Consider the following 24,704-nt stretch of genomic DNA (forward strand, 5'->3'; position numbering starts at 1 on the left):
ATTTAATGCGACTCCTGCTCCCTCTGTACCACTACCTGGTATCCCTCGGGACAGAGTTACAAACATACTGCAGTGGGTATTTTACGTGTTGGTTTTGTTAAGCAGTAATACTGAAATTATTCGAATGACAGAAACGTTGGTTGGAAAGTGCATCTGGAGGCCCTCTAGTCCAACCTCTTGCCTGAAGCTGGACTATCACGAACGCAACATCAGGTCAGCCATGACTTTGTCCTGCCAAGTCCTCATAACCTCTGATGACAAAGTACCCACCACCTCTCTGGGCAAATCTGCTCCCGTGCCACACCACTCTCCCACAAAGGAGTTTTTCCTAACAGCCAGCCTGAACCCCCTGAAGATGCAGTTTGTCCTTCTATCCCCTTGTTACACCATCTGCCACCACTGAGAAGAGTTGTAATCTTTGAATTGTCCTTCAAGCAGCTGTAGTCATAGTTCTTGAATGCACTTAAATTCAAGATCAGTCAACAGCAGAATTCGATCTACCAAATAATGCAAATATATACCAGTCTAGTCCCAAAGTGTTTGAGCAAATTCTGCTTAAGAGCAACTGCAGATCCCTGCCCGATGGCACTCCCCAGTTCTCATCAGCATTGCTCAATTTTCTCTATATTGATGGAAATGCTACTTCAGACGTGGGAATTGGCTGACGATGTCCAAACACCACCACTTGTCTCCTACTCCTAGGACTGAACTAATCATCTAATCTACTCCTGAGAATTGCATGCATAATTAAATATCTGAAATTCAATTCCTAAATGGAAATAAAAATTTGAAAATTATGACATACTATTAAAATTGATATGTGCATTATCGTGGAACAGTAGCAACGTACTCAATTCCTCCCTAATCTGCATTTTCCTTCCAGAGCATGTGCTTTGTCAAGGATCCCCCAAGCTTTTATCATTTGATACAATCAAACCTTTACTTAAAAAGAACTGTTTCAATATCCTATTCTTCATTCTTTTTGCTGCATACCAATGTTCACATCTTAGAAAAAGTGACTTGTTAAATTGACGAGCGACCTCAATCCTTCAGTGTACACCCCACAGAGCTCCCTAGGGTTTTGCACCATAAGCTTTCAGAGGTCATGCTGGTTTCTCAGTAAGTGCCTGTGACTCTCCACAAATACAAAACTCTAATAAACTACTGCAAACCTGCATTTATTTGTAAAAACACTCCAAAAAATACATGCATCCCAGAAGCCTAACTTAAACAGGTCCCCTGCAAATTTTGTTTAAGACTCTAGTTCTCAGAGAAATAGAATTTCATACCAAAAATGTCAGCTTAAACACCCCTTTTCCCCCTGAATATTAAAACGGCCAATATGTTAATTGATGCATCACAGGGAACTTCTGGGTATTGCATATACAAATAGTGGCTAAAATCATCACTGCTACATTGAGGATATTGCGTTCACTCGTCTTTCCACACTGAGGTTTGCAAATGATGAGCACTGCCACTGAATCACAGACCACTAAACCTACTTCTGGTGTTTGCCATGAATCTCCTATTAAAAACAGTCCTGCTACCCAGCTCCCATATATACTGTCACCTATGCCAGAGCTCCCTGTCTCTGAGGCATCCCAAGACAGGTTAGCATCAGAGGCAGGCAGCATGGCACCTCCATCCATCGTGTAGCACCAGGGATGGGACGCAGGGCCTCTGCACGCAGTGGGACCCGCAGGCTGTAGCTATTTTTTGCAAGGGCAAACAAACAGGATCAAACGGCGTGCCGGCCGTCTGGTGGCTATAACCCCGCAGCAGAGCATGGAGACCACACCGCTGGTTCCCAGCCAGGACAGACAGACACAGACAACACAACCAGGACAGACAGACGAAGACAACAGCGACGCTTGCTTGGGAACAAGCAATTTTTTCAAAAGGAGGGGCCACGGCAGCCCCAGCATCCTCACGGTGAAGTCACTCTGCCGATAGCCTGAAAAATAGAGCCGTCTCCGAAGGAAGCCAACTGGCTTTTAACTGACCTGAAATGAACCTAAATGAAATAATTACAGGGCTGCTTTCCAAATTCAAATCAGATTAGATGTGAAGTGAAACAGTGCTGGAAAGAAAAAGTCTAAACATAGCCTTTTCTGATTTCATTGTCAGGCAAAATGTACCCATCTGGCATTCACATGAGCAAACAAGAAGCGAGCTGGATATGTCAGCCATGCTTTAGTGTCTTTCGATGGAAAGGGGAAGCGATTTCACGGTTAGCCTGGGTTTGCCACTCATGCCACCAGTTCCTGTTGAGATCAGGAGTAATTAACATCTCAGGCGCCCAGGGAAGGGTGAAAATGGCTCAGGGTAGCCCATACCTCTGAACATCCCCCCAGCCCACTGGCTGCAGACAATGATTCTCTCCTTCCTTAGTTGAAGGAACAAAAATATTCTGTTATTTAGATTCCACACCTCTTTAACGGCGGATGTATGAGCTGATGAAGGAACACCCAACAAGTGATGCCAGTTGCACAAGATGCGTGGGTGTTTCTGAGAAGTGGCACAGAAGTGTCCCGCTGTTTCACCTTCCTGTCCCAACCAAGTCCCTGTGGCACCTATTTTAAAGCAGCGAGAGGAAGCCCTTCCAAAACCCCACGGCTCCTGCGGTCCAACCGCCATGAGGTCCGAGAGGAGCGCAGCGAGGGGACCACTATGGACACGCACCCCGTGTGACCAGGGCAGGCTCATCCTCCGAGTCCTACACCGAGGTGCTAAGGAAACGGCTGTTTTCTCCATCACCTGCCCCAGACACTTTCCCCTCAGTCTCCTCTCTGACCCTGAACTTTCCATCTGAACAGAGATGTACCCACCGCGAACAGCCCCCACAGAACCAGCCCCACTCCAGAGCCTGCCTTCTGCTGCCTGATGGCTGCCAGACACCCTGGAGGGACAGTCCACCTCCAGGGAGGTTTCCCTGCCCATCCAAGCGGGTCCCAACCTAATAGAGAAGGCAGGAGCTGGGAGCAGAGTCAGCCCACGAGGCCAAGTAGAGTCAGCGTTGCATAGCCCCAAGCCTGCTTCTCTTCTGAGAGAGAAAATTTGCTGCCTAGTACAGCTTTATCAGATCTCCCCATGCTCAAACGAGAAGAAAACAGGCAGGTGTCCACCTGGATGCCTGGCTAATGACATCCAGAGAAAACGTCAAGATAAATACACCCCCAAAGGGTGCCTACGTGGGGAAGTCCTCCCCAGGTGCCAGGCTGCTTGTGAGGCAGCAATCAGCCAGCTCCACTTTTCTTTTATCATCTCAGCCTTTTCCTTACCATGTGCTGGTGGCTCTGCATGTGCATCTGAAGGTGCTGTATGTCACTCTCCAAGCTGGCTGCTACCCCTTCCTTGGCTTCAGCCGTCAGCATGTAAACATTGAGCTTGCGGTGGTGCTTCACGCTGTAGTCCCCCGAGTACACCGTGTGAGACAAGGTGCTCCAGGAGTCTGGTTCCCTGGCTTCCTCTCTGCAATAAAACAAGCACGGGTTAATCTGCAGGCGAGGAGGGATGCTGCATTGCAGGACACGCATACTGTTCTTCACTCTGGACAGTCATCTAATCAACGGCCCGAGCGAAACAGAGCACTGGCTCCAGGGCCAGACAGACAAATACACATGCACGCTTCTCAGTCTTGAAAATTAATGTGATTTACAGTTAATGCCAGCCACAAGCTTTATTTCACAAGGTCCTTCTCAGCTGGAGACCTGCTTTTTCCCCCCAGACTATGAAAGACTAGCAGCAAAGGGCACAATAATTGCTTTTTAAAATGGAATTTATTGCAGGTGAAGATCACCAAAGCAGCTGTTGCAGAAAAACAGACACCTGAAAGACAGAACTGCAGAGGGACAAGTTAGAAGGAATGAGGATTATCATGATACAGATGCTACTTCTACACCGAAACCAGCAGGCTGCTTCACAGTCACCCAACAGCCATCAAATCGTAGCAATTTTTTCACTCCTGAAATGAGTTCAGCTTGCTCGGTGCAACTGCTTCTGTGCAAGATGTTCTCAATATTGTGAGACAGCTGTACTGCAGCAGTATGATGGATTTTCTTTTTACCAATCAAAAGGAAAGAAAGGAAAAAGAGATGCCGTTGTAGATCAGAATGAAAAAAAATAACTCGGCAGTTACATGTATTCAGTAGAAATTTCTATTCAGTCATCTCTTTTCAAATGTCAAACCCTGATTTTGCACAGGCTCGCGACTCAAAGCAGTAATTCTTCAGGTCTCACCAAGCTGCACAGAGGCTGCGTTGTTGCTATTTTAAGGGGGTGAGGAAACATTTATCTTATCGAGGTGTTCATCTAAAGCTTCAGGTTTACAGATTTAATTTTGAATCAGAACTGATTCAGGAAACGCAAAATCTGTTTTAATTGTCCCGGGACAGAGCGGGTCACACAGGACCCTCCTGAGCGCCACATTCCCCGGGAGAGATGTGGAGCCGAGCAGGAACGTTACGGGAACAGCTTACGCTGACCTGCTCAAGGATAGAAAAAATGGAAATTTCTCTGTTTTCCTTTCACTAGGGATGCACCTACTGAGAGCTGAGAGCATGTCCCCTCCCCATCATGGAGACCAGCCCCTGTTACAACAGGCATCCCCAGATGTCCCTTTGCAGCACAGCTACAGACTTCCCTAGAAGGGACAGAGCTGTGATTGTATGCAAATAATTACGAATTCAAGAAGGTACACATACAGCAAATGTATACCATCAACCAGGTAAAATTACACATAGATTTCAGCACCTTTGCTGACTGGTTTCTTACTTTAAAAGTAGCAAAACTTTCTAATGGGCAAGTGCCCACCTAGCAAACCACAGGGATACCTCTCTGGGAAGCCACATAATTTAGAAAGCAGTCTTAACAAGCAAGCGATACCACGACTGGCAACAGGAATGAGCAGAGCAGGGTGGGGAAACGGCTGGACGGTTCATCATACGGCAGAGAAACCTGTGCAGACGATGGTGGTGGCAGCGGCTGTCCCTGCTCTGCCCCGGCACAACCACCCACCCCCTTCTGTGACTCATTTTGGGCTAAATCTGCAACGAAATTCAGACAAAGTGAACCTACGTCTTCCACCATTCACCACCCACCATTCACCACCATGTAACTCAACTGACTTCAGCAGAATTACTCTTGATTTAAACAGAATCAATATTTCCACAGAGAAACAGAAGGAAGCATTCAGTTTTTGGTGGTGATTAGTATAAATCGATGGAGGCACTGAAGTCAACTGAGCCATTACAAGTGACTAAAGAATTGACCTTCCTTTATCAAGGAAACACAGACATTTCTGTCTGGAGTATTTTTCTTTTCAGCTGTCATACATGAGAAACTACTGTTCTCAGGGCCACTCTCGGAGTACAACGAGGCAGTCGGCACAAAACCCATATTCACCCGCTCACGAGGACAACATCAGCTGGATTAAAGAACCGAGCGCGATGAGTCTGCTCCACTTTCTCATCAGCTTCAAGTACACTTATGAGCATCTTCAAATCAGCACCCACAAAGCAGCCTGCAGGACTCAAGCCTTAAAGGACCCTCAGCGACTTCAAAAGCCTCAAAATCTGGAGCGAGATGACAGCAAGCACAGTCCCCTGCAACACTGTGAGCGCGCCCACCCCTCCTGCAATCTACCACTTTCACCTTCACACGGCCCAGACGGATCAAATAATCACTTCTGCTTACAAAGACAGCAATTTCTTTTCATATTCAAGCTGCTGATCTGTGTAACACTCTTTAAAGGGCTGTAAACCTTTTGAAAAACCAAGATCTTTCTCACATCCGGCCAACTACAAACAACCCCAAGCTCCCACTTTTAGTAGCAGTTACCTACATTGCACAAAATCAAGCAGAGAGATAGTGGATGTCTCAATCTACTGACTCCTTCAAACCATCCCTTTCATACACTGCTGCATCCCAGCACCAATGGACTGCAGCAGAGGGGACAAATGGGTATTCACAAGCTTTAACTTGTTTGCACACTGCTGTTTCTCTTGTTCAGGCAATCATTTCCAAGGGCACGTAGATCACATGAGAAGACTGTCCTGCTCGTCTGTCTTCGTACATTGAGCTCAACCGTTTGTGTCTCTCCTGCATGTCTCATTGCAGTCCCTGGGTTTTACTGAGAGGTGATAAAAACACACTTTCTTCCAGGAAAAAAAAAAAGCTTTGCAGTCATGTATTTTGTACTCACTGGTTTTGAAAGATGCTTATTTCGTACAGATTAGGAATTTCTGTGGTGGTTGTATACAAGTGCATACCCAAGCCTGTCTACTAGGAGATAAAAACAGATATGCAAATATTTACTGAAGATGTATTAACAAAAATGTACACAGAAACTCCAACATTCGAGAAGTCTGAAAATCTGCTTCCGTTCAGCACAAAAATTCAGTTTGCTGCAGTTTGCCAGCAACAAGGGAAATCAGTCTTCTTACGAGGTTTAACCATCCTGGGTCAATTCCGTCTCATCCTCCCCTTTCAACAGCTTCCCATGGAAATACAGAAAAGATACCAGTGAACCGAAAATTTCATGGGCATCATCTCACTTTTGCAGAAGAAAATATCTTGCTTAGTTAAAAAAGCAAGGACTGACTGATAAGGTTGACAGCATTCACTAGCTCCACCCTCGGCACAACCATGCCATGTCCCACTGAAAAAGTCTGGAAGAAGTCCTCCAGCTCAAGTCTCTGCTTCTTGTGCTGCAGTCTTCTGTCCCATGGAGGTAAACCCAGATGGGAAATTTCTGGCTTCAAGAAAGGACAGACTTACCAGCCAGCCCTTCATCCACTGAAAGGTGGCTCAAAGAAGGATGCCAACCCCAAATGGGGCAAGAGGAGAAGCAAACAAGCCTCCAAAATACTGTTGGGCCATGCCCTGCTCAATCTGGGAGCTGGTAAGATTGCTCAAACCGCAGCATCACCTCCTGCCCATTTGGCACACAAAACGATAGGTAGTGGTTTTTAGACCTCCCAGCGTCACCCAAGTAGACTCGTCCCTGGCGAAGGAGGAGCCTTACTGTACTCATGTGCTGAATCTCTTTTCGTCTCGCGGAGGAGCAGATAGGATGGCCCCGAGCCAGCAAGCGGCGGAAAGAGGGAGAGGAAAGCCTGCACCGACACAGCACGGCTCCCAGCTTCCTGCAGATACAGGCGAGATATTTTTAAGAAAAGGAAAGATAAGTGAGAAAGGGAGAACAAAAAACCCCAAGTAAAAGCTCTTCAAAAGCTGCAGAAACTGTGCTCGGTGACAAAGGTTTGAAATTCGGCGGTGCCGATGCTCCTGGCAGGCGTGTTTTCCGGCACAGAGATAACAGGTTTTGAACGGAAGGGAGAGGAAGAGGAGGGGGAAGAGAACAGAAGACAAACAAAAAAGCCTCAGTGGGTTAAGCAGAACCTCGTGTTAGGAAGATTTATCCCACAGTTTTACAAATGGGCAAGGAAGGCAGTGTGGGAACTCAAGGTGTTATTTCCTCGGGATATCCCCTCCAGATTTCTGAGCCGGACTTTGGCTGAAACAAAACAAACTCAGTAGTATTGCCGGCTCTTACAATATTACTGCAAGCCTGACAACAGCTGCGGGTTTATTCTGAAAGCATCAGCCCCCAGATTCATGTGATAAAGAAAAGAAAAAAAAAAACCACAAAAACAACCCACACCACTTTTTTTTTTCCTTCTTAAATTAAACAAAGCCCCTAGTATTATGGTTGCAGTGAAAAGCTAGGAAATGCTAGAATTTAGATGCTCTTATCTATAAGGCAAATAAAAACTAAACTAAACTGAATTTTAATCTTACATCCATATTCAAGTTCTGAATTATTACTGTTCTTATAATATTACACTGAAAATACTAGATCAGACTGTGATCTGGGATAAACAAGGAACGGTGCCTACTGGGACAGGATGCCAGACTTGGTGGCGACTGCACAACACATCCGTAGCACAGGGAATTTAAATCGAGCCAACAATCCCTCCTGTGAAAACCCAGCACCCAGACTTGATGCATTCACCAGCATCTAAAACCAAGACGTCTTAGAAATCTGACAAAAATAGAACTTCAGCGCTATTTGCAGAAGTGTTGGGGTAATGGAGGCTTTGTATACATATGATCAACTTTGCACCCACAATCTTTAGTGATGTACAAAACACTAGTGCACACAAACACTTTCTTGCTCCTCCTTGTTTTTGTAACCATCAATATGCATTGTATGTGAGACTCAGAAAACACGTGCAACTAGTAGGTGCTAGAACAGGTTAAAACAAATCAACCATTCGTAAATTCGAAAGATGTTTAACAAACACAGCATTCATACTTCAGGTGTTTCCAAGTGTTTCAAAAGCCCCAGGAAAGTAGGGGGAAAAAAAGTCTCTTATATAAGAAAATTTTATAGCTCACTCACTAATTTGAATAGTTTTGATATTGAAGGAAAGAGTTAAAGTTCACCCGATGTAGAAACGATGACTAATTCCTTACAGTGCTTCGCACAAACATGAACTGCAGTGGGTTCGGGCACTGAACTGAATTCAAGATTGCATAACCTACCCTTCAATATCAGAGTAAATATTTAACAACTGGATTCAAAATATTTAATGCTAACTTCTCTGTCCATTGATCAACACACTATACAGTAGGAAATCATACAAGAGAGAAAAGATGTCTTGGTCCTTCGACAGCTGTTTGCAGACACACATATCCTAAGAGAGCACATCCAGTATTTCCTACCACAAAGGATCTGCACTCCTAAACCCAACAATTTCTCCGGCCCCAAAGTTAATTATACATTAAAAAAAAAAAAAAATACAGCTACAAACTGTGGTAAATATATTTGCCAAATAGTACAATATACATTTCATAAGAATGACTGTCTGTTATTAAATGTACTTTTCCATTTGTTTTATCTTCATAGACTGAAAAGAAAGATGCCCTGCTCGGGATGTGGAGCCGTAGGTCCAACACAGAACTCAATGTCAACTTGGGAGTCTCATCAGTAAACAAAAGAAGTTCAAGGTGAATCTATGAAATGCACTCAGGAGTGAAAACAGATGCCATCTGTTTCATTTTAAATACAAAAGCACAGTCATGGAGACTACTTCATCAAGCAATGTTTTCTTTACAGCTAAAAACAGCATCTCAGATCAGGACAAGTGATACGGAAGGAAGACTTGTCTCTGCAGAACATCTCTGCGTGCTGCAAACGAGCGTGACCACAGACTCTGTAACATAACCCAAAGATGAAGCCATCACTTTGGCTCCCTCTGACACAGCAGTTTACAAAGTCGTCTTCTACAATAATCTGTTCAAACTTCAACCCCCACCATGAACGTCACTACTTCTAGCAGATCTGCTCCAGAGACTAAATACGAGTATCCTAACTGGGTATCCAGCTAACCCATTCTAGGAAATTACTTATCCACATTTTCTAAATTTATCCTGAAATGGAGCTGGTCTATCACAATCACTTACCAACCACACAAGGCTGTTCAGGGCTTATGGCCCCTATGATTTTTGGGATCACCTCTGGATCAGGATTGCTATGGGGGGGAATCATTTTCTTCTCGTATCTTACCAAATCTTCTCAAATCTCTCCTTCTTTCTCCTCCTCACAGGCCTGTTTACATGAACATCATCTCCCAGCACCTCCAATTTCCGAGTGCAATACCAGAGAGAGTAAGAAGCTGTTTCTACCATATGGACAAAGCCACTTCTCTCTCTTCTGTATTCGGAGGTGGATACATACAAAACAAAGGAGAGAAGGGAGCCAACGAATGAAAATACAAGTCTTCACAGGGATGCGGGAACACGCTAGAAAACCAGTAAAAGCTGGAGCACACAGTGGTGAGTAGGTGGAAAGAGACAAACACAAACTCTTCCTGCTCCATCACGTTCACACCTGGTTCCCCTGTCACGCCACTCCCAGTCTACCCCTCTGCTGTGGCCAGAAGAAACCCACAGCACCTCAGCATCTTTCTAATCAGGATGATCAATCAATTAAACAAGTGTTTCAAATGATAATTTTAAAGTTCAGCAATACAGAGACACAAAACCAGACCCTGTTGGATCACTGTTCCTCCCACGCTTTTGTAGCTAAACAGCATCTCTTAACACATGCATCTCTCATCAGGTCCTCTCTCATTGTCCTTCAAATGTCTTTGAATCCCCCTTTAAATGTTAATCTTGTGCCAGCGCTCATAGAGACAAAGTCAGCTGTTCTCTCCAAGCCGTACTCTAAACCTACTGCCCGGCACTCTGACTAGCAATCAAAAGGATTTGTTGCTTGTTTTCGGGTGGAAGAACAGAGAGAAATCAGCATTACTTCAATAAACTCTTCAGCCATTGATTCTGCTTAGCCAGAAATAAAATTTAAAAATATGTGTAGCATCACCTGCCCAGTGTGGTGGCAACCTTCCAGCCACCGGCATGTCCCCAGCTGTATCCCGCTCGTGCTCCCCGTACAACAAATACAAGGAGAACTGGTGTAACCACGTGGAGACTCAGAGCCTGGCGCACTTAGTCCCCAGTTTGTAATAAAGGCAAGGGTGCACACAGGAAAGGGGGGGTCAGCCTATACGTTCTCAGGGGTATAAGCACCCTGTTTACATACAGCTGCCACAATCTGGCACTGAAGTCGTAGCGGTTGACAATGTTTCCAGCCCCAAGAAACTAGTGATTTTGGAAAGCATCTGCACCACACCCGGCTCTTCGCCTATGCAAAGGATGAATTTAATGGAACAACCTAACACCAAAATTCAATGAAAAACGTCCATCTTTAACTATCGACCTGATTTGGCAGGGCACTGTAAGAAATATTTTAAGACCACGCTTAAACCCTCTGCTGAACGTGAACTGGACATTTCTGAAATTAAACACAAGCTTAAAGGACTTGCTGAATTGGGGTGCAAAGAAATGAGGTACCAGGCAAATCTTCTTGCAACTCTGGCTCAGAAAAGCAGAAAAGTGTATTCAATTATAACAGTAAAGTTACTGAAAAAGCTTCCCTCATTTGAGAGGCACCACGGACATTACAGCACAGGCTTCACCAATTACTTATGTAAAATCAGAACAATAGCAAGTGATAATCGTGGATTACAAAACATTCATAAAACCCTCCTGCTACCAGTGAGTTATTCCTCATGTGTGTTAATTAGATCAGTTTAATTTTGGAAATGCAGACTTGTACCGACTTACAGTTTCACACACTGAGCCACCTGGCTGTTACCAGGAGATTTAAAGGAAGGGCAATCCCAGAGCTGTGCAGAAGTGCTTTATAGCAAAAAGCAAGCAGAGAAACAAGCAAAAGCAAAACTAGTATTAGAGTAAAAAACTCAGAGAGTGTTACGACACTGAAACTTCTCCTTTGCAGGGATTAGAAAAATGCAAGTTTTTTTATGGGCTTTACTTTCCTCTTACTCCCCTCTTTCAGGGGGCATAAATCGCTCTCAGCTGTGAAGGAACTACAAGCATTTGGCTTTACGGAAAAAAACAATACTTTTGGGTTACTAGACAGAACTCTGTTCTGCAGAAATGAAATCAGAAATAAAATCGGTGTTTGTATGTTTTACAAAACGGCACTTCCGACTTCTCTGACATTCTGCACACTCACTATTTCTTGGAGCCATTTTCCTTGCCTGACTTACAGAGCCCTGAAGAACATGGAGCTGGCAGGCAGATTATATTACTACACCGAAATGCATCTGAAAACATCAACTACTGCAAACTGCAGCTGTCCTATTGCAGAGGCCAAGTTACTCGCACGGAGCGTACTACCCCCCTGTTTAATAAACTGTGCTGCCTCTTCAGAGCCAGCCCTTCTCTAAGGAGCAGAGCAGCCGAGCTCTGCCAACGCCCTGCAGCCAGCATTGCCCAATTTAAACACGGGAAGTAACAGGCTTCAAGGAAGGACCCTTTGCTTTGGAATTTGCTCCTACCAGACTCAGAAATTGCTGAAACTCAAGAGAGGGCTATGCAACCTGCCTAGTTTCCAAAGCTTTTTATTGCAAGTAAAGATAATTTATTTAAATGTATTTAAATTTGTATTTAAATAATATAATAATTAACTGTTAACCAAGCTGCTAGCAAGCAAACAAGAATGTTCCTAGAGAAAATCCTTATATATTTTTTTCCTAAAAAACTCCTGCTCTCCTTCACTGTCCTATTCCATTTGCACCACAGGACAATGTTTACTGTGCAGTTTTAATCTCAAAGATAAAACGAGCACCCTCAGGAACAATACACAACTGATGAATAAACACTGCTATCGGCATCCTGCTTTCCACCTTCGGTGACCTGCATGTGTTCTATTGCAGCTCCTCAGTTTGGTCTCGAAAGCAGCAGCACATGCACCTTTCCTGCCAGAGGACGCAAGAGCCACTGCACAAGCTCGAGACTACAGAAAGGAATACTTCAAAGGTTGCAAAATTTAAATTGGAAGCGTCTTTCATTTTTTTAGGTGAAGAACTGCAACAGCTGAAAAGGGAAAGCTCATCCGATAAACAGAAATTCAAAATGTCACCAGTGTAATTAGGTTTTGAGAAAAATATTTACACTGCAGCTGAATCAGGCTGCTTTGCAGCCGCACCCCGGCAAAACTGCAACAACGAAGACGGTTTTGGGTCTGCTTTTTAATGATTGTATCCTAATTACAGCAAAACTTCACCCCTTCCCAATGCTGGCTGGGAGAATCATTGTAAAATGCAGGGTCCTGCAAATTAGCAAGCAAGTGAACAATAAAATCCCCCCAAGGATAATGCATCACAAAACACACTGCATTCATTTATTTGGCAAAGTGCAGTTTAATTACTTGTAAAAATAATGACTCCTTTGTATGGGCTCTCGCTAACATGCGTTGCTGCTCTGTATTTTGCTGAGTGGTATGAATTGCGTGCCAAATTTGCGTGCATGGATTAGACAGTGTACACATAAGCAGAGTGCAGAAAAGAGGTTGTACGGTATCCATTGTGTTTTGACAGCACATAAATGATATATACTCTCTTCATGGAATATGGCTGCTTTTCTATATTTTGAAACTCAATATTTCTCCTCTCAATAGGGGTTTTCAAGCCTCGATCCCACCTCATTGCAGAAAGTGCTAAGCAAAACAAAAATCTCTGCTGGGACATCAGGATGTGTCCATTTTGCAGCTGCGGCCCTCCGGTGGGGAAAGGCCATGGCGGTCCCCATGTCACACGGTGCTCCCACCGCTCCGGCCAGCCCCGAGCTCGTAGCACGGTGTTTCACCACTGTCCCACCCATTGACAAAGGGGTCCGCGACTTCAAGCGTCCAGCGATTTCTGTTTGCGGGGCTTCATGGAGATAGCAGGGTTTTCAGAGTCACGGGATATATGGCATGGCTGTCAGATGTTTATACATTATATTTGCACCCATCAGTTCAAGAGGGAAACTAACCATAACAAACAGTTTAAGGATATACTAAGAAGAACAGGATCAGGGATCTTGATGGTAATGTTACTGAAGTTACTAGTGTCTTATTTTCAAAGATGAACTGTAAAGGTCATCAGAGAAATCCCTTGGATTACACCAGCAGCATCCGTTAAAGGGAATGGCACAGGGCAATGCCATGTAATCCAAGTACTCTTTTTTCTTTCCACTGAGCGAGAACTGCCATTCCAGTATTGGAACCAGTTGTGAAATACTCCACCAAATACATGAACAGCTGCTGTAATAGTTTTGTTTACTTCCCATTTCTTTTTAAATTACCAGCTCTACTCATATTCAGATTGCAGTATTTGCTGTGAGCTCTATATTCAAGTTTTGGCCAACTTAAGCTTTTTATAATACAGTTTTGGCCAACTTAAGCTTCTTGACAGCATGTAAAGTCTGTTAACATGGTTAGTGTCACCTTGGAGAACTCTGCTGCAGTTATGGGATGAATTTGCACATTCCAATTTTACAAGATAGTCTGCAAAAGAGTTGTGTGTTTTCACAGTATGACTGTTGAACTCGATGGAGAAAAAAAATATCACTGTCATCATCTCTGTATTAATCCCAGCCAAGGGTGGCAGAAGAAAAGGTTAGAGTATAGCTCCTGTCCTACCCTGCACCTTCTCCTTCACCCTCACTTCGCATGTGGTTGGCTGAATTGTTATAGATGAAACTGAAATGCAGTCACACCAGCAACACAGATCATATTTTTTGCCCTCTAACACCCCGCTCAACAACTATAGAAAGCAGAATAATTTACAATTCGTAATAGAGAAATGTTGCGTGATTATGTGGACGACACAGCAGACTCCTAAACATGACACTGGGTCACTCAACATAAACTCCAAGTATCTGAAAATTCAATTCAGAAAAACAAAGTTCATAACAAAGCTTAAGAGAACCAGGCATCAGAGTAACACACATGCAGACCAAATCTTTTCTCCTTTACAAACTGCGCCCCCGGGGCTTATTTAAGCTCTTTGTCTTTATTAGCCTCAGCTTTTAAAGCTAGATCTCCAAACATTTGCTATTCAAAAATAACTTATCTTCTGAAGGATTCCTTGTAAAACACTGCAGTAAATGCTCATGTGACTAGTTACTTGCTAGGAGTGAGTAAGATCTGGCTGCTTCTCATGACCACTCAAAAGAGAACAGTTTCTGCTGTTAAATACTTGCATTAATTCTTCCCTAAATTTTTTACCTATACTGGTAAGATACCTATTCTATACAAGATGCTGCCTTATTTCAGTACAATTATCATATTTCGTTTAACCAAAAAACTCCAAATCTACGAAGAACACAACAGTCAACCACCACCACGAAGCCCGCTAGCTCCCCTCTTTTGGGCAGCTTTGCTTGTTCGAAGAAAAGCTTTTTCACTTGTGTTTGCATAAGGTTTGTCTTAATTAGTTGATGTTACTTAGACTCACTTTGGGCTTTAAGAGACAGCTGGAAGCTGAACACTGTGCAACAGAGAAGGAGAACATAACAATATTATTGCATTTCCCCTAAACCCTAAGGACCTGCCCCCATTGTTGCTAGCAAGAAAGGTAAAAGCAAAATTATACAAAAATTGCCTTTAAGGGTAGAGTATCGCTCTTAGACACTATTCAGTGATAACGTACAGCAAAGGCAAGAATGATACAGAACGGAAAACTAGCAGAGGAACCATCAAATCATCCTTACTCGGTCAAAAGCTGGTGCAGCTTCTGGTAGCCCCTCTCCAAGGCCAAGCTCACAGGCGTTGCCCCTTCGTTGTTGTGGATGCTGAGAGCTCCTCTTCCACCCGGCTGCTGGAGCAGAAACCATGTCAGCCGCAGCAGACCCAGCCTCACCGCAAAATGCATCAGTGTTTCCCGAGGGATGTTGTCTGGGAAGAAAGAAGAAAAAAAAAAAAGAAATGGGCATCTGTAGGCTGCGGGTTAGGTGAATGCCATAACCCCACCTCCCAGCCACACCACCCACAATGGCTGGCATGGAGCTGACAGCCCAAAAGCCAAGGAACCTGCAGCACCTGGAAAAACACACTGGCTGCCAATATCCAGGAGAGACCAGTACTTTAAAGCAAGGGACGTGCTACGGTGGGACTGGAAGTGCTCAGGACCTCTCAGGGTGAGACTGACCACAGAAGTCAATGTGAAAAAACCACCATTTCATAAACAGCCACGGCAGCCACCAAGTTGCAGCACTTCCAAACAGAACCTGGCATGGTCAGGTGGGTTTTTCTAGATGTCCAAGCCTTCTCCTCACACACCCAGGACCAGGTTTTAGGAACAGACAAGTTTTGTTATTTAACAGGATGCTGATTTGTCCCAAGGCATGAAAAAAATCAATTACATTAGAAGCACAAATCTAAAGCAGTTATAAAAGAGAACAGTTTAACTTCTTGTGTAGACAAAAAAAAGTGAGGATTTTGCTTTCCTGGTTTGATTATGCCTCAGACCAGCTTTTCTCAGCTTTATACAGTAGCTCTATCATTCTGAGTAGCAGCACTTATGAACTAGCAATCTCCGCTGCTGCTTTTTATGTTTAATAACCGTGACCTTCTAATTTAGTAAAAGTCACTCTTGAGCCTAAGCTTTCATCTCAGAAAAATATCCCCCTACCCTAACAGCTGCAGCCCTAGAACGATGCTCTGAAAAGCTTCAACCAGAAATGAGCTCCAGATGCACTGCTGAAATACAGTATTTGCAGATCAAAGCCTGTTACTTCTGTATAAAGGGCAAAAGCATTTGGGTTAAAAAAAAAAACTGTGAGAAATAAAAATTTGTTCTTTTTAATTAACAAAAAATTCTCTTTAATTAACAAAAGATTTCAGTATTGACTGGCAGCAACAACAACAACAAAAAAGCACCAACTGGGTCTCAGTAAACCATGCCAATAAGCACACTTGCTATAATACCTTTAATATCATAGCAATGACTTATTGGGTTATTAATTTGGTTGCCAGCCAAACCTATACAGCAGGTTTAAAACTGCAAGTACATAATGGCTTTAGGATTTAATTAAGTATTTCTTCCTCAAGAAATACGCCCCAAGAGAAATCACTTCTTCAAAGTGCTGTTGTTTTTCTTGCTTAGTTGCTTTCTTAAGGGACATCATTAAGACCTTCAGTGAAAAACAAAGCAAAAATGGGGAGTTCTCCCCTGCCTGACACACAATTTTTCCCCGAAATTTTGGATCAATTCCTGAAGAACTAATCTGTATTCAAGAACCAAAAGCTTTCTGGCACAGTCTCTCTTCCGAATGGCTCCAAATTAGGTCTCTGGGCTACAAACCAATCCTTCCCCCCTAACCTCCTCTTGATTACCGTAAAGCAAAACCATGCTGTCCTGAATACATGAGCATGTCTGAATGGAAGTTCCAGCTGATCAGAGAAAAAGGGAATAGCTGAGCTCACTCAGAGACAAATTCTCAGCCTGTGGGAGAGCAACGACAAGGATTTTGGTATTAAGTGCTATGGAGTGTAATGCTTTAGAAATAAACAACACAACAAGGTAGTTAATCCATGGTTGTCACAGTCTTGGACTTAAAGAATAATGAAAAAAACCACACCATATAGGCAGATATAAAGGAAAGGCTACTGATGAGGTTGCAAAAAGGAGAAAGTGTTGATACACGTGGGACTTACCCAGAGTGAAAGCAGATGCCCAAGGTTTCACTCAATGAACTTGCACTTGCACGATACTCCTACATTACCTGTACTAACACACTGGTGGAGTCAGCTAGCATAACTAAAGCAGTACAACTCTTCCTACTGAGATGTAGGAAGCACAAAAGCACTCCTGTTAGAGCAAACAACTGCCATCTGAACAAAGAATGTGTTGCACTGGTCTGACCACATCTGTTCTAGCACGGGATCTCCTGTTCTAGCTGCTTTGTTGAAAGGAAAAATCATCTTCCTAACTAAAATGGACAGACTTGCATCAAAACTGAGCAGCGTAGACCTGCAAAGCATAAGCACGGACCCCTGGACCAAAATGCTGCTTCTTCCTTCAGCTGAGCGCCTTACAGTTAGGTAGAAGCATCTTTTACTCAACAACTCGTAGTTCACCAATAAACACACCTACCAATTGCAAGTTTTGCAAGATGCTGGCACGTACTCATCCCGTCCCTGATCCAACTGGGTGCCCCTCTCTGTCTCATATTTCCATAGATGAAATGCCCCCTCCCAATTGTCCCAAATGCCCATCTGATGTAATCTGATCATATGACTGCAACTTCTGAAAATCCCACCTTTTTCCCATTCTTTTAAAACAACCTTCTTTATCATCAAATTAATGGACACAGTAGTCCCAGCGTTTGGACAGAGGTGTCTACAAATGCAACTGAACTGTATGTGGCCCTGCCCCAATGCCTCTGAGCAACGACGACGTGCACAGAAGATCTGTACAAGAAGACATGGCGTGTTGCCATCCAGAGCATATTAAACATACAAACTCACTATCCAGGCCTATTTGGAAAGATCTGCCTAAAATATAAACTGGCATGAGGCCATCCTAACAGATGGGCACAGATGATGGCAGCAAAGAGACAAAGTACCGTACATACAGCAACTGCAGGGGCCCCAGGCAATGGCTTTAGAAGGTTCTGGAGTGTGCAAAACTTGCATGGCTACAGTTAAAAGGCGTGTGCCATCTGTGGGCTGGATTAACTACTAATATATAATGAAAAATACATCTGTTGGTGTATGGTGTTGCTCAGAACAAGACGAGAGCTGGTCTGCGTCAAGTATGGGAGTGTTGCTGGATGGAGAGGGGAGGAAGACGGACAGATCCCTCCTGCCTTCCTGCTTTTGAAGGGATGAAGCTTGTAGCACAAAATGTTGGAAATTCAGTCAATGATTTCAAAGTCTTGTCATGGTGCAATATGCTCATCCCAGGCATGGAAGAATAACAAAAGCTTTAACATGCAATAGCCAGAGCTCCTTCTCCTACCACATATCAAGCATGAGCTCCTCATCTTAAAATGGCTGTCCTCTGAACGTCAACAAAAAGCTTCTTGTAATTAGGAAATTGTGGAAATACAAGACACACGATACTGGAATGGCCAAGGTTGTTTTGTTCCTTTCTCGTTTCCTAGTAATAGGCAAGAGTTGAAACTTATGATTATTGTCCCATAATGGCAGGGCACTCTAATCCAGCTGGCAAAATTAAGATTTTAGATATATTATTTTTATGTATTTTTTTTCAGCTGTGACACACAAACAGACAGTTTATCTGGGTAATTAAGGACAAAATCTCCATAGAAGACTGTCAAATGTACTTTGCTAATGGTAAAGGATTAAGTTTTAAGGTGCTATTAGCACAAAACAAAATAAGCACTGAAGAAAAAAAAAAAGCTTGGGTATGACACATCCAAGAACACACAAACTGTTCTCTAAGTAAAAACTTTCATTCTAATCCTGATTAAAAAACAGAAAATACTGTTCCCTTTTAAAAATTGCTCTTCCTATAGAGTAACCCACAACTAACTGCTCAGTTTATCCTCCATGCCCTGAGATATCTCATCAAGGAACAGCCAGCCATGGACTGGCTAGCATCTCTTGCTAGTCTTCCTGTGATGGTGACCTTCACTTCTCTTCTCACCCAAAATCACATATACTCGGCAATTTTGAAATCTACCACCAAATCTGGCCTCAAAATCTTGTTTTCTGCTGGAAATGTTCTCACTGCTCAGATCAATCCTTGAGAAACATGGGGAGCAAATTAATCATCTCAAAGCACGGTGACACTCGTGTTGCGCTGCACACGGAAATCCTACTGGTTCTGTACGTGACGTTATTAACTCGTAACCTAAATCCATTCAGACTATTTCAAACCAGGGCAAAGCATTTCCCTCTCTACCCACCTCCTACCTGGCGAGCTCACGGGGTTTCATTTCTCAAGCAGTACTTACTGCACATGGATGTTTATTCCGCAGCATTTCTGGGAAGCTGTACATATTCAACAGGTCAGTAACTGCGTTCAGAAAGTTAAGGAGCTGTTAAGTGTTTTATCTAACGAGATGGTCTCCTGGTTATCTGGCCGTAATCATGGCTGACTGTCTCGCAGCTCATCAAAGGGATGGTTTCTCCCTACTCTCCCACGGGAATGGCTCCATACCGTGGTTGATCACCACAACCCTCTGCCAACGTTAACCAGCTCCTGGAAGCACCATCTCAGAAAGCTCACACAACTGAAACTATAACCATAGGTCTGGGTTTCACCATTTACTTTTAATGAGCAAAATGAAAAGACTGTTTCCTCAAAGGTTTTGTCAGAATATTACTTAAAAGAGATTTGGAAAGTGATTTGTTTACTACTGAGAGTTAACTCAAGGATTAAGCTCTCTAAGCTTTTCAGACCTGAGCCTTGGATCCTCCCTAATTTTTTTTCTCCATTTTTTTTCCCCACTGCAACACAAATAAGCCATAATTATTACTCATATCTCCAAATACTCTGTTCTGGTTTTCTAGTTAGCTTATTTTCTCTTCAGTCATTTAAAATAGAAAATCACAGTCCTGTATTTACATTGCATACATCCTCAGAATACATATTAAATTTTGATTTCTAGATACACAGTGTAGCAATATGTTCCACTGAAACAGCTGCCTTTAAATGCCACTGAGAACAGTAAATAACCCTACTTTTGACAGCAGTAACAACTATGTTCTTTAGAAAGTTACAGTGCAGTTGTAATAATTAAGATGGACATGATTACACAGCACCTGAAAGTAATGCTGTGTTGGAATACCACGATAACAAGAGTAATCCTTAATTGTGGACATTCTGAAATTGTGGATGCCATTGGAGTTCATACAGATAGATAATTAAGAGCAAGGCCCAGGAATCGCATACTGCAGAGGGACAGTGTATGGCTGGGGGAAGAGCACAGTCCTTGGGACACAACTGCCCCAGAACAGAAGCGATGAGGACTGCAGCCGTGCAGGGAGGAGGTCGGGACACACTTGCCCAAGAGGGTTCAGACACTTTACCTGCAATGCAAATCCTTTCCCTATACACGTGTGCACCTGCCCTGCCCCTGCAACGCAAGGACGTGCTGCTGCACCAGCTGAGCAGGACCATGGCACCATGCACGGAACTGCTGCCTCTGTCTCCTTCGGCCTCGGCACGCGCCAGGCTTTCTTTTGCTGTCCAATTCATCTAGCCAAATGGCTGAGTATCTTCTGCCTGCCTCAGCAAGGGAGGCTGGAGACCAAGGACCTCCGAAGTCGGGAATCTTAGGTGCTCTCATCCCCAGTTCTGCTAGCATGGCACCAAGTGGGATCTGGAAGATCTTCTTCTCTTCCAAAGTCCCATTACCTGGGACCTCTGTAAAATATTTTATATCTGTGGGTAAATAGATACTTAATGCAAGTCTTTCTGGGGTCCTTTTCTCTAAGCTAAGGATTAAAAGCTAAGACTTGTTCTCTGAGGTCTTCTACAAATAGCAAGTAGCAGGCTGCACCTCAAGTGTCCTACACAGCAGGTGGGTTCAGGGAGAATGAGGTAAATAAAAGACATAGAGGGAAGGCAACTTAGAAGTCAGATGCACAACATCCTAAGAACAAACCAGACAGCATAAACATGGCCACTGTTACTGGAAAAAGGACCAAAGCACCACAGGTCCCTTCTTCTCTGCTTTCCAATCAGCTCCACGGGTGTTGGTCAACTGTGCTACTTCTCCACAGGAATATAATGTTGATCAAAACACCGTGAAACCTAACTGTACCTTTTGAGAGTAGCCGTCATGAGGAAAAGCTTGAGAGAATAGCTTTTATATATATATTAAGGGGGAAAATATTCCATAAAGAAATTGTTACCTAGGCATCTTATTAAAGTCAAATCAGGATCAAATCATAAGGGCAACGAATTAGAAATAAGACATTTGGGCAAGAGTATCACCTTTCCACAGAAAAGCAAGCAGGAAAAGCTGTAAGACGCGACCACTGATAAACGGTTTGAGAGAGAGGATTCTGTTTTCCGAACTCGCTTTTCCCATCAGGGATTCATGATGTCCAGCCACTGCTCTCCATCACCTGAGTGTTACTGTCAGTGGTAAGACCAGGCTGGGTACCATGCTCCACACCGCTGGCTGCTGAACAAAAACCTTCTAATTAAAGCCCCAGTCCTACAAAAACATAGGTCTGGTCTTAAATTTGGCACAAAGGGTTCATTCAAAGCTTCCTGAGGTCCAAACAAATCCACTTTTTTTCAGTGGATTTTGGGTGAAAAACTAAGGACTTGTGATCACAAAAAAAAGTCTTTTACGCTGTACCAGAGTAATATAAATCAGTAAATATTTGGTTTTGAGCAATGTTAACCAAATACCTATAATAACATTACTGTAAGGATTAGATTAACCAATGCTGCTCAGTGCATTTAATTTTGGGACAGTTTCTTTTTAAGCAATAAAACCTTTTGCTGTTCCAGAACAATAAAAAAAAAAAAAGGTGAATGAGAATACTGCAAATGAATGTAATAGGGTTTTGAAAATGCCCTGATAAAAATACAGGAAGAAATGTTCATTTTCTTTTCAATTTGTTTTAATGAAAATGATGTCTAAAGAGATAACAGGAATAAATGTAAAGACAACCTAGTGCGTAAGAGATTAAGATTACCAGGATTACTGAAGCTGAACAAACTTCTCTCGTTGAATGGCAATCACTAACTTAAGTAGGTTACATACAAATAAATTTAAAAAAGGACACTGGAATATTTGCATTGTCCTCCAGCAGTTTTAAATAATTTTGGAGGTATTTCTAACCTGCAGCTGAAAGGACGTGATCTTAACCGTACCATACCTTTAATCGTGAGCAATGGCAAACTCTTAAAGAATGAAGACCTTGGTTTGGTAACCAAAACATAAGCAAGTAGACGATTCTCACACAGCTTTGTCCACAGTAATCCTGCACTTTTCCATACTAAAAAGTCAAATCTACTAATGTGTTAGAAAAGGGGGGAGGGGAGGGGTGCTGCAATAACATAAGGAATAATAATGGATGAATGCAAACCACTGAAGATCATTTTAATGATGCGACCACCAGTCTGCTGGTACCCAGGAGCACATGGGGTGTTACGTGCCCCCTTCTCGGTGAGATGGACATTAACCACGCACTTTGCACTGCACAAACCTACTGACACAAAAGATTAGCTGAACAGCCTCAGCAGATGGAGCTGGGTGTTACTTTTAGCAGCTTCTCTGCCCTCTGGGGTGCGCGATGGCAATGAACTCCCTGCCCTCTGCTCAAAGACTGGTCAGGGTTGGGTGCAGATAAAAGCAAGGAGAAGCCTCCACATAGAGCCATCCCCCACTCAAAAAATCAGCACATAGTTGTGCTTGATGGTAGATCTTCTACCCAGCTTCTGCCTGCAGAAAGGCCATTACTTCCCAACTGTTTTTGTAAAGCTGGACTCCTACTTCAGCCCTTAGAAAAATCAACTTTTAAACGTGCTTGATGTTTATCAGTTTATCAGCTGTCTCTGAACAGCAGTTCCCCATCAAGCTGCTGCACTTGGGGAGCTGGCTGAGGCTCCCAGCTCGCTCCTGCGTTCAGAGGTTTTGCTAAACAGCAGCGTTTTGTTTCCAACCCACAACAGCCCATAGAGACATGCCAGCTTAGAGGCAGCGCTAAAAATCTTTCAAGAAGGGATCTGACATTTTCTTTTGTTCTCATTTCTATAGTATTTCTCCTTTGAGAAGGTTATTTGAAGTATCTGGTGCTGACATTTAGCAAAATGTGAAATATGAATTGGAATAGCCGTTGATAGGTAGTGACGCAGCGCAGGACAGGGTGTCCCACTGGAGGGGCACTGGCCAGAACACACGGAATTGTTCAAATGCTTCCACAGCTTCAATCTTTGCCGTCCTTTTCTCCTTCCCCCACACACATTAACCCACAAGCACCAGTATAGGGGTGCTACATTTTACCACAGAGGTTTTTCTAATCTAGTGCTCCATCATAAATCAGAGACATCTCTTCCATCTCACTCTAGCGAAACAGAGTTTCATGACCAAAAGGATGCTTACGCATGCAAATCCTTCCTGTCACAATCACAGAAATTCCCCCAAATTCCCTATGTATAATTAGCTCACTGCAAAAAATTACCAGATAAATCTGCCTGTAGCAAAAAAGCTGATCAGAAGATGAAAGACAGACCAAGACATCAAGAAACTGCCCTTTTTCAGTTATTTATGAAAGGACTCACTGCAAGGGAACATATTTTATAGCACCAATATTCTTGGATGAAAGTTGCATTTAGTGCCATTATATTTATTCACTTACACTTCTGTCTACAAAAACCTCACCACAAGATGCCAAAACGCTCAGCACTACAGAGTGTGCTGTAGATGCAATGATGGGTGAAAAACTAAGGACTTGTGATCACAAACAAAAGTCTTTTACGCTGTACCAGAGTAATATAAATCAGTAGTAAACTTCTCACTGTAGATGCAATGGATGCTCTACAGGTCCATTAGCATTCAGAGCCCCACACGATCACGACTTCCAGGCACACAAGCGCATGCTGAGCAAATCAATGTAAATCCTACAGCCTGATTTCCCTAAGTGCTGATTTTCCAAAGAATAACCAAAGTCAAAAAGAGAAACCGGATCTCAGCCTTCCTGCAAAATCAGCAACAATTCAGAGCTTCAAAGTTTTCATTAACTTAAGATCACTTTGACTGTATTTTTATCACTTAAACCAGAAATGTCTGCGTTATCACAACTTTTTTAAATGCAGAAAGAAACATCAGTGTACTCCACACAGAGGAAGAAAATACGAAGCATTTACCTCCTTGTAAACATATGACAGCATCTGAGCTTCTATCCAGAAACCATTAAATATGATCAAATGTTTTAACGCCTGTTAACACTGCTTCAGTTGCCTGCCTGTGTATTCACGTTTACAAAAGCAGTCAGTAAGTCAGTGAAAAATAAAGCAAGAAAAACTGCAGAAAACCCTGTTGTGGTGAACAGAACTGAGCCTGCTGCGCCGAGCAAGCCACGTCCCATTCCTCTTCACGTGTTTACGCCACTGTATCCTAAAAAAAGATAACAGATGCCTTACAGCCACATTCCTTAAGTGAAACTATTTGCCAAAATACCCTGAAAATTTACAGCAAGAATTTGTATACACTGGAACTAGCCCCTAAGTCTCTCAATACGCTTCCTTAAGCTCCCCTGTGACAAAAAAAAAAGCAGAACTCCAAGGACACGGACATGCCACAGCATCCCAAACACCTCGGTACTTCAGCTTCAGCAGTCGCCAGAGACTTCG

The 24,704-nt window shown here is 43.2% G+C and overlaps 1 protein-coding gene across 6 annotated transcripts in view; it reads right to left on the minus strand.

Annotated features, from left to right (window-relative positions):
- Positions 1-24,704, minus strand: part of AKAP13 (A-kinase anchoring protein 13) — a 228,407-nt gene that overhangs the window by 106,893 nt on the left and 96,810 nt on the right. For all 6 annotated transcript variants that reach the window (XM_076347955.1, XM_076347960.1, XM_076347959.1 and 3 more), the window contains exons 7-8: positions 15,130-15,313; positions 3,282-3,471 (exon numbers count right to left, since the gene is read on the minus strand). In XM_076347955.1, the coding sequence (XP_076204070.1) occupies positions 3,282-3,471; positions 15,130-15,313 (374 nt within the window). The remainder of the gene's footprint in view (positions 1-3,281; positions 3,472-15,129; positions 15,314-24,704) is intronic.

Source organism: Aptenodytes patagonicus, chromosome 10 (assembly GCF_965638725.1).
Source record: "Aptenodytes patagonicus chromosome 10, bAptPat1.pri.cur, whole genome shotgun sequence".
Lineage (NCBI taxonomy): Eukaryota > Metazoa > Chordata > Aves > Sphenisciformes > Spheniscidae > Aptenodytes > Aptenodytes patagonicus.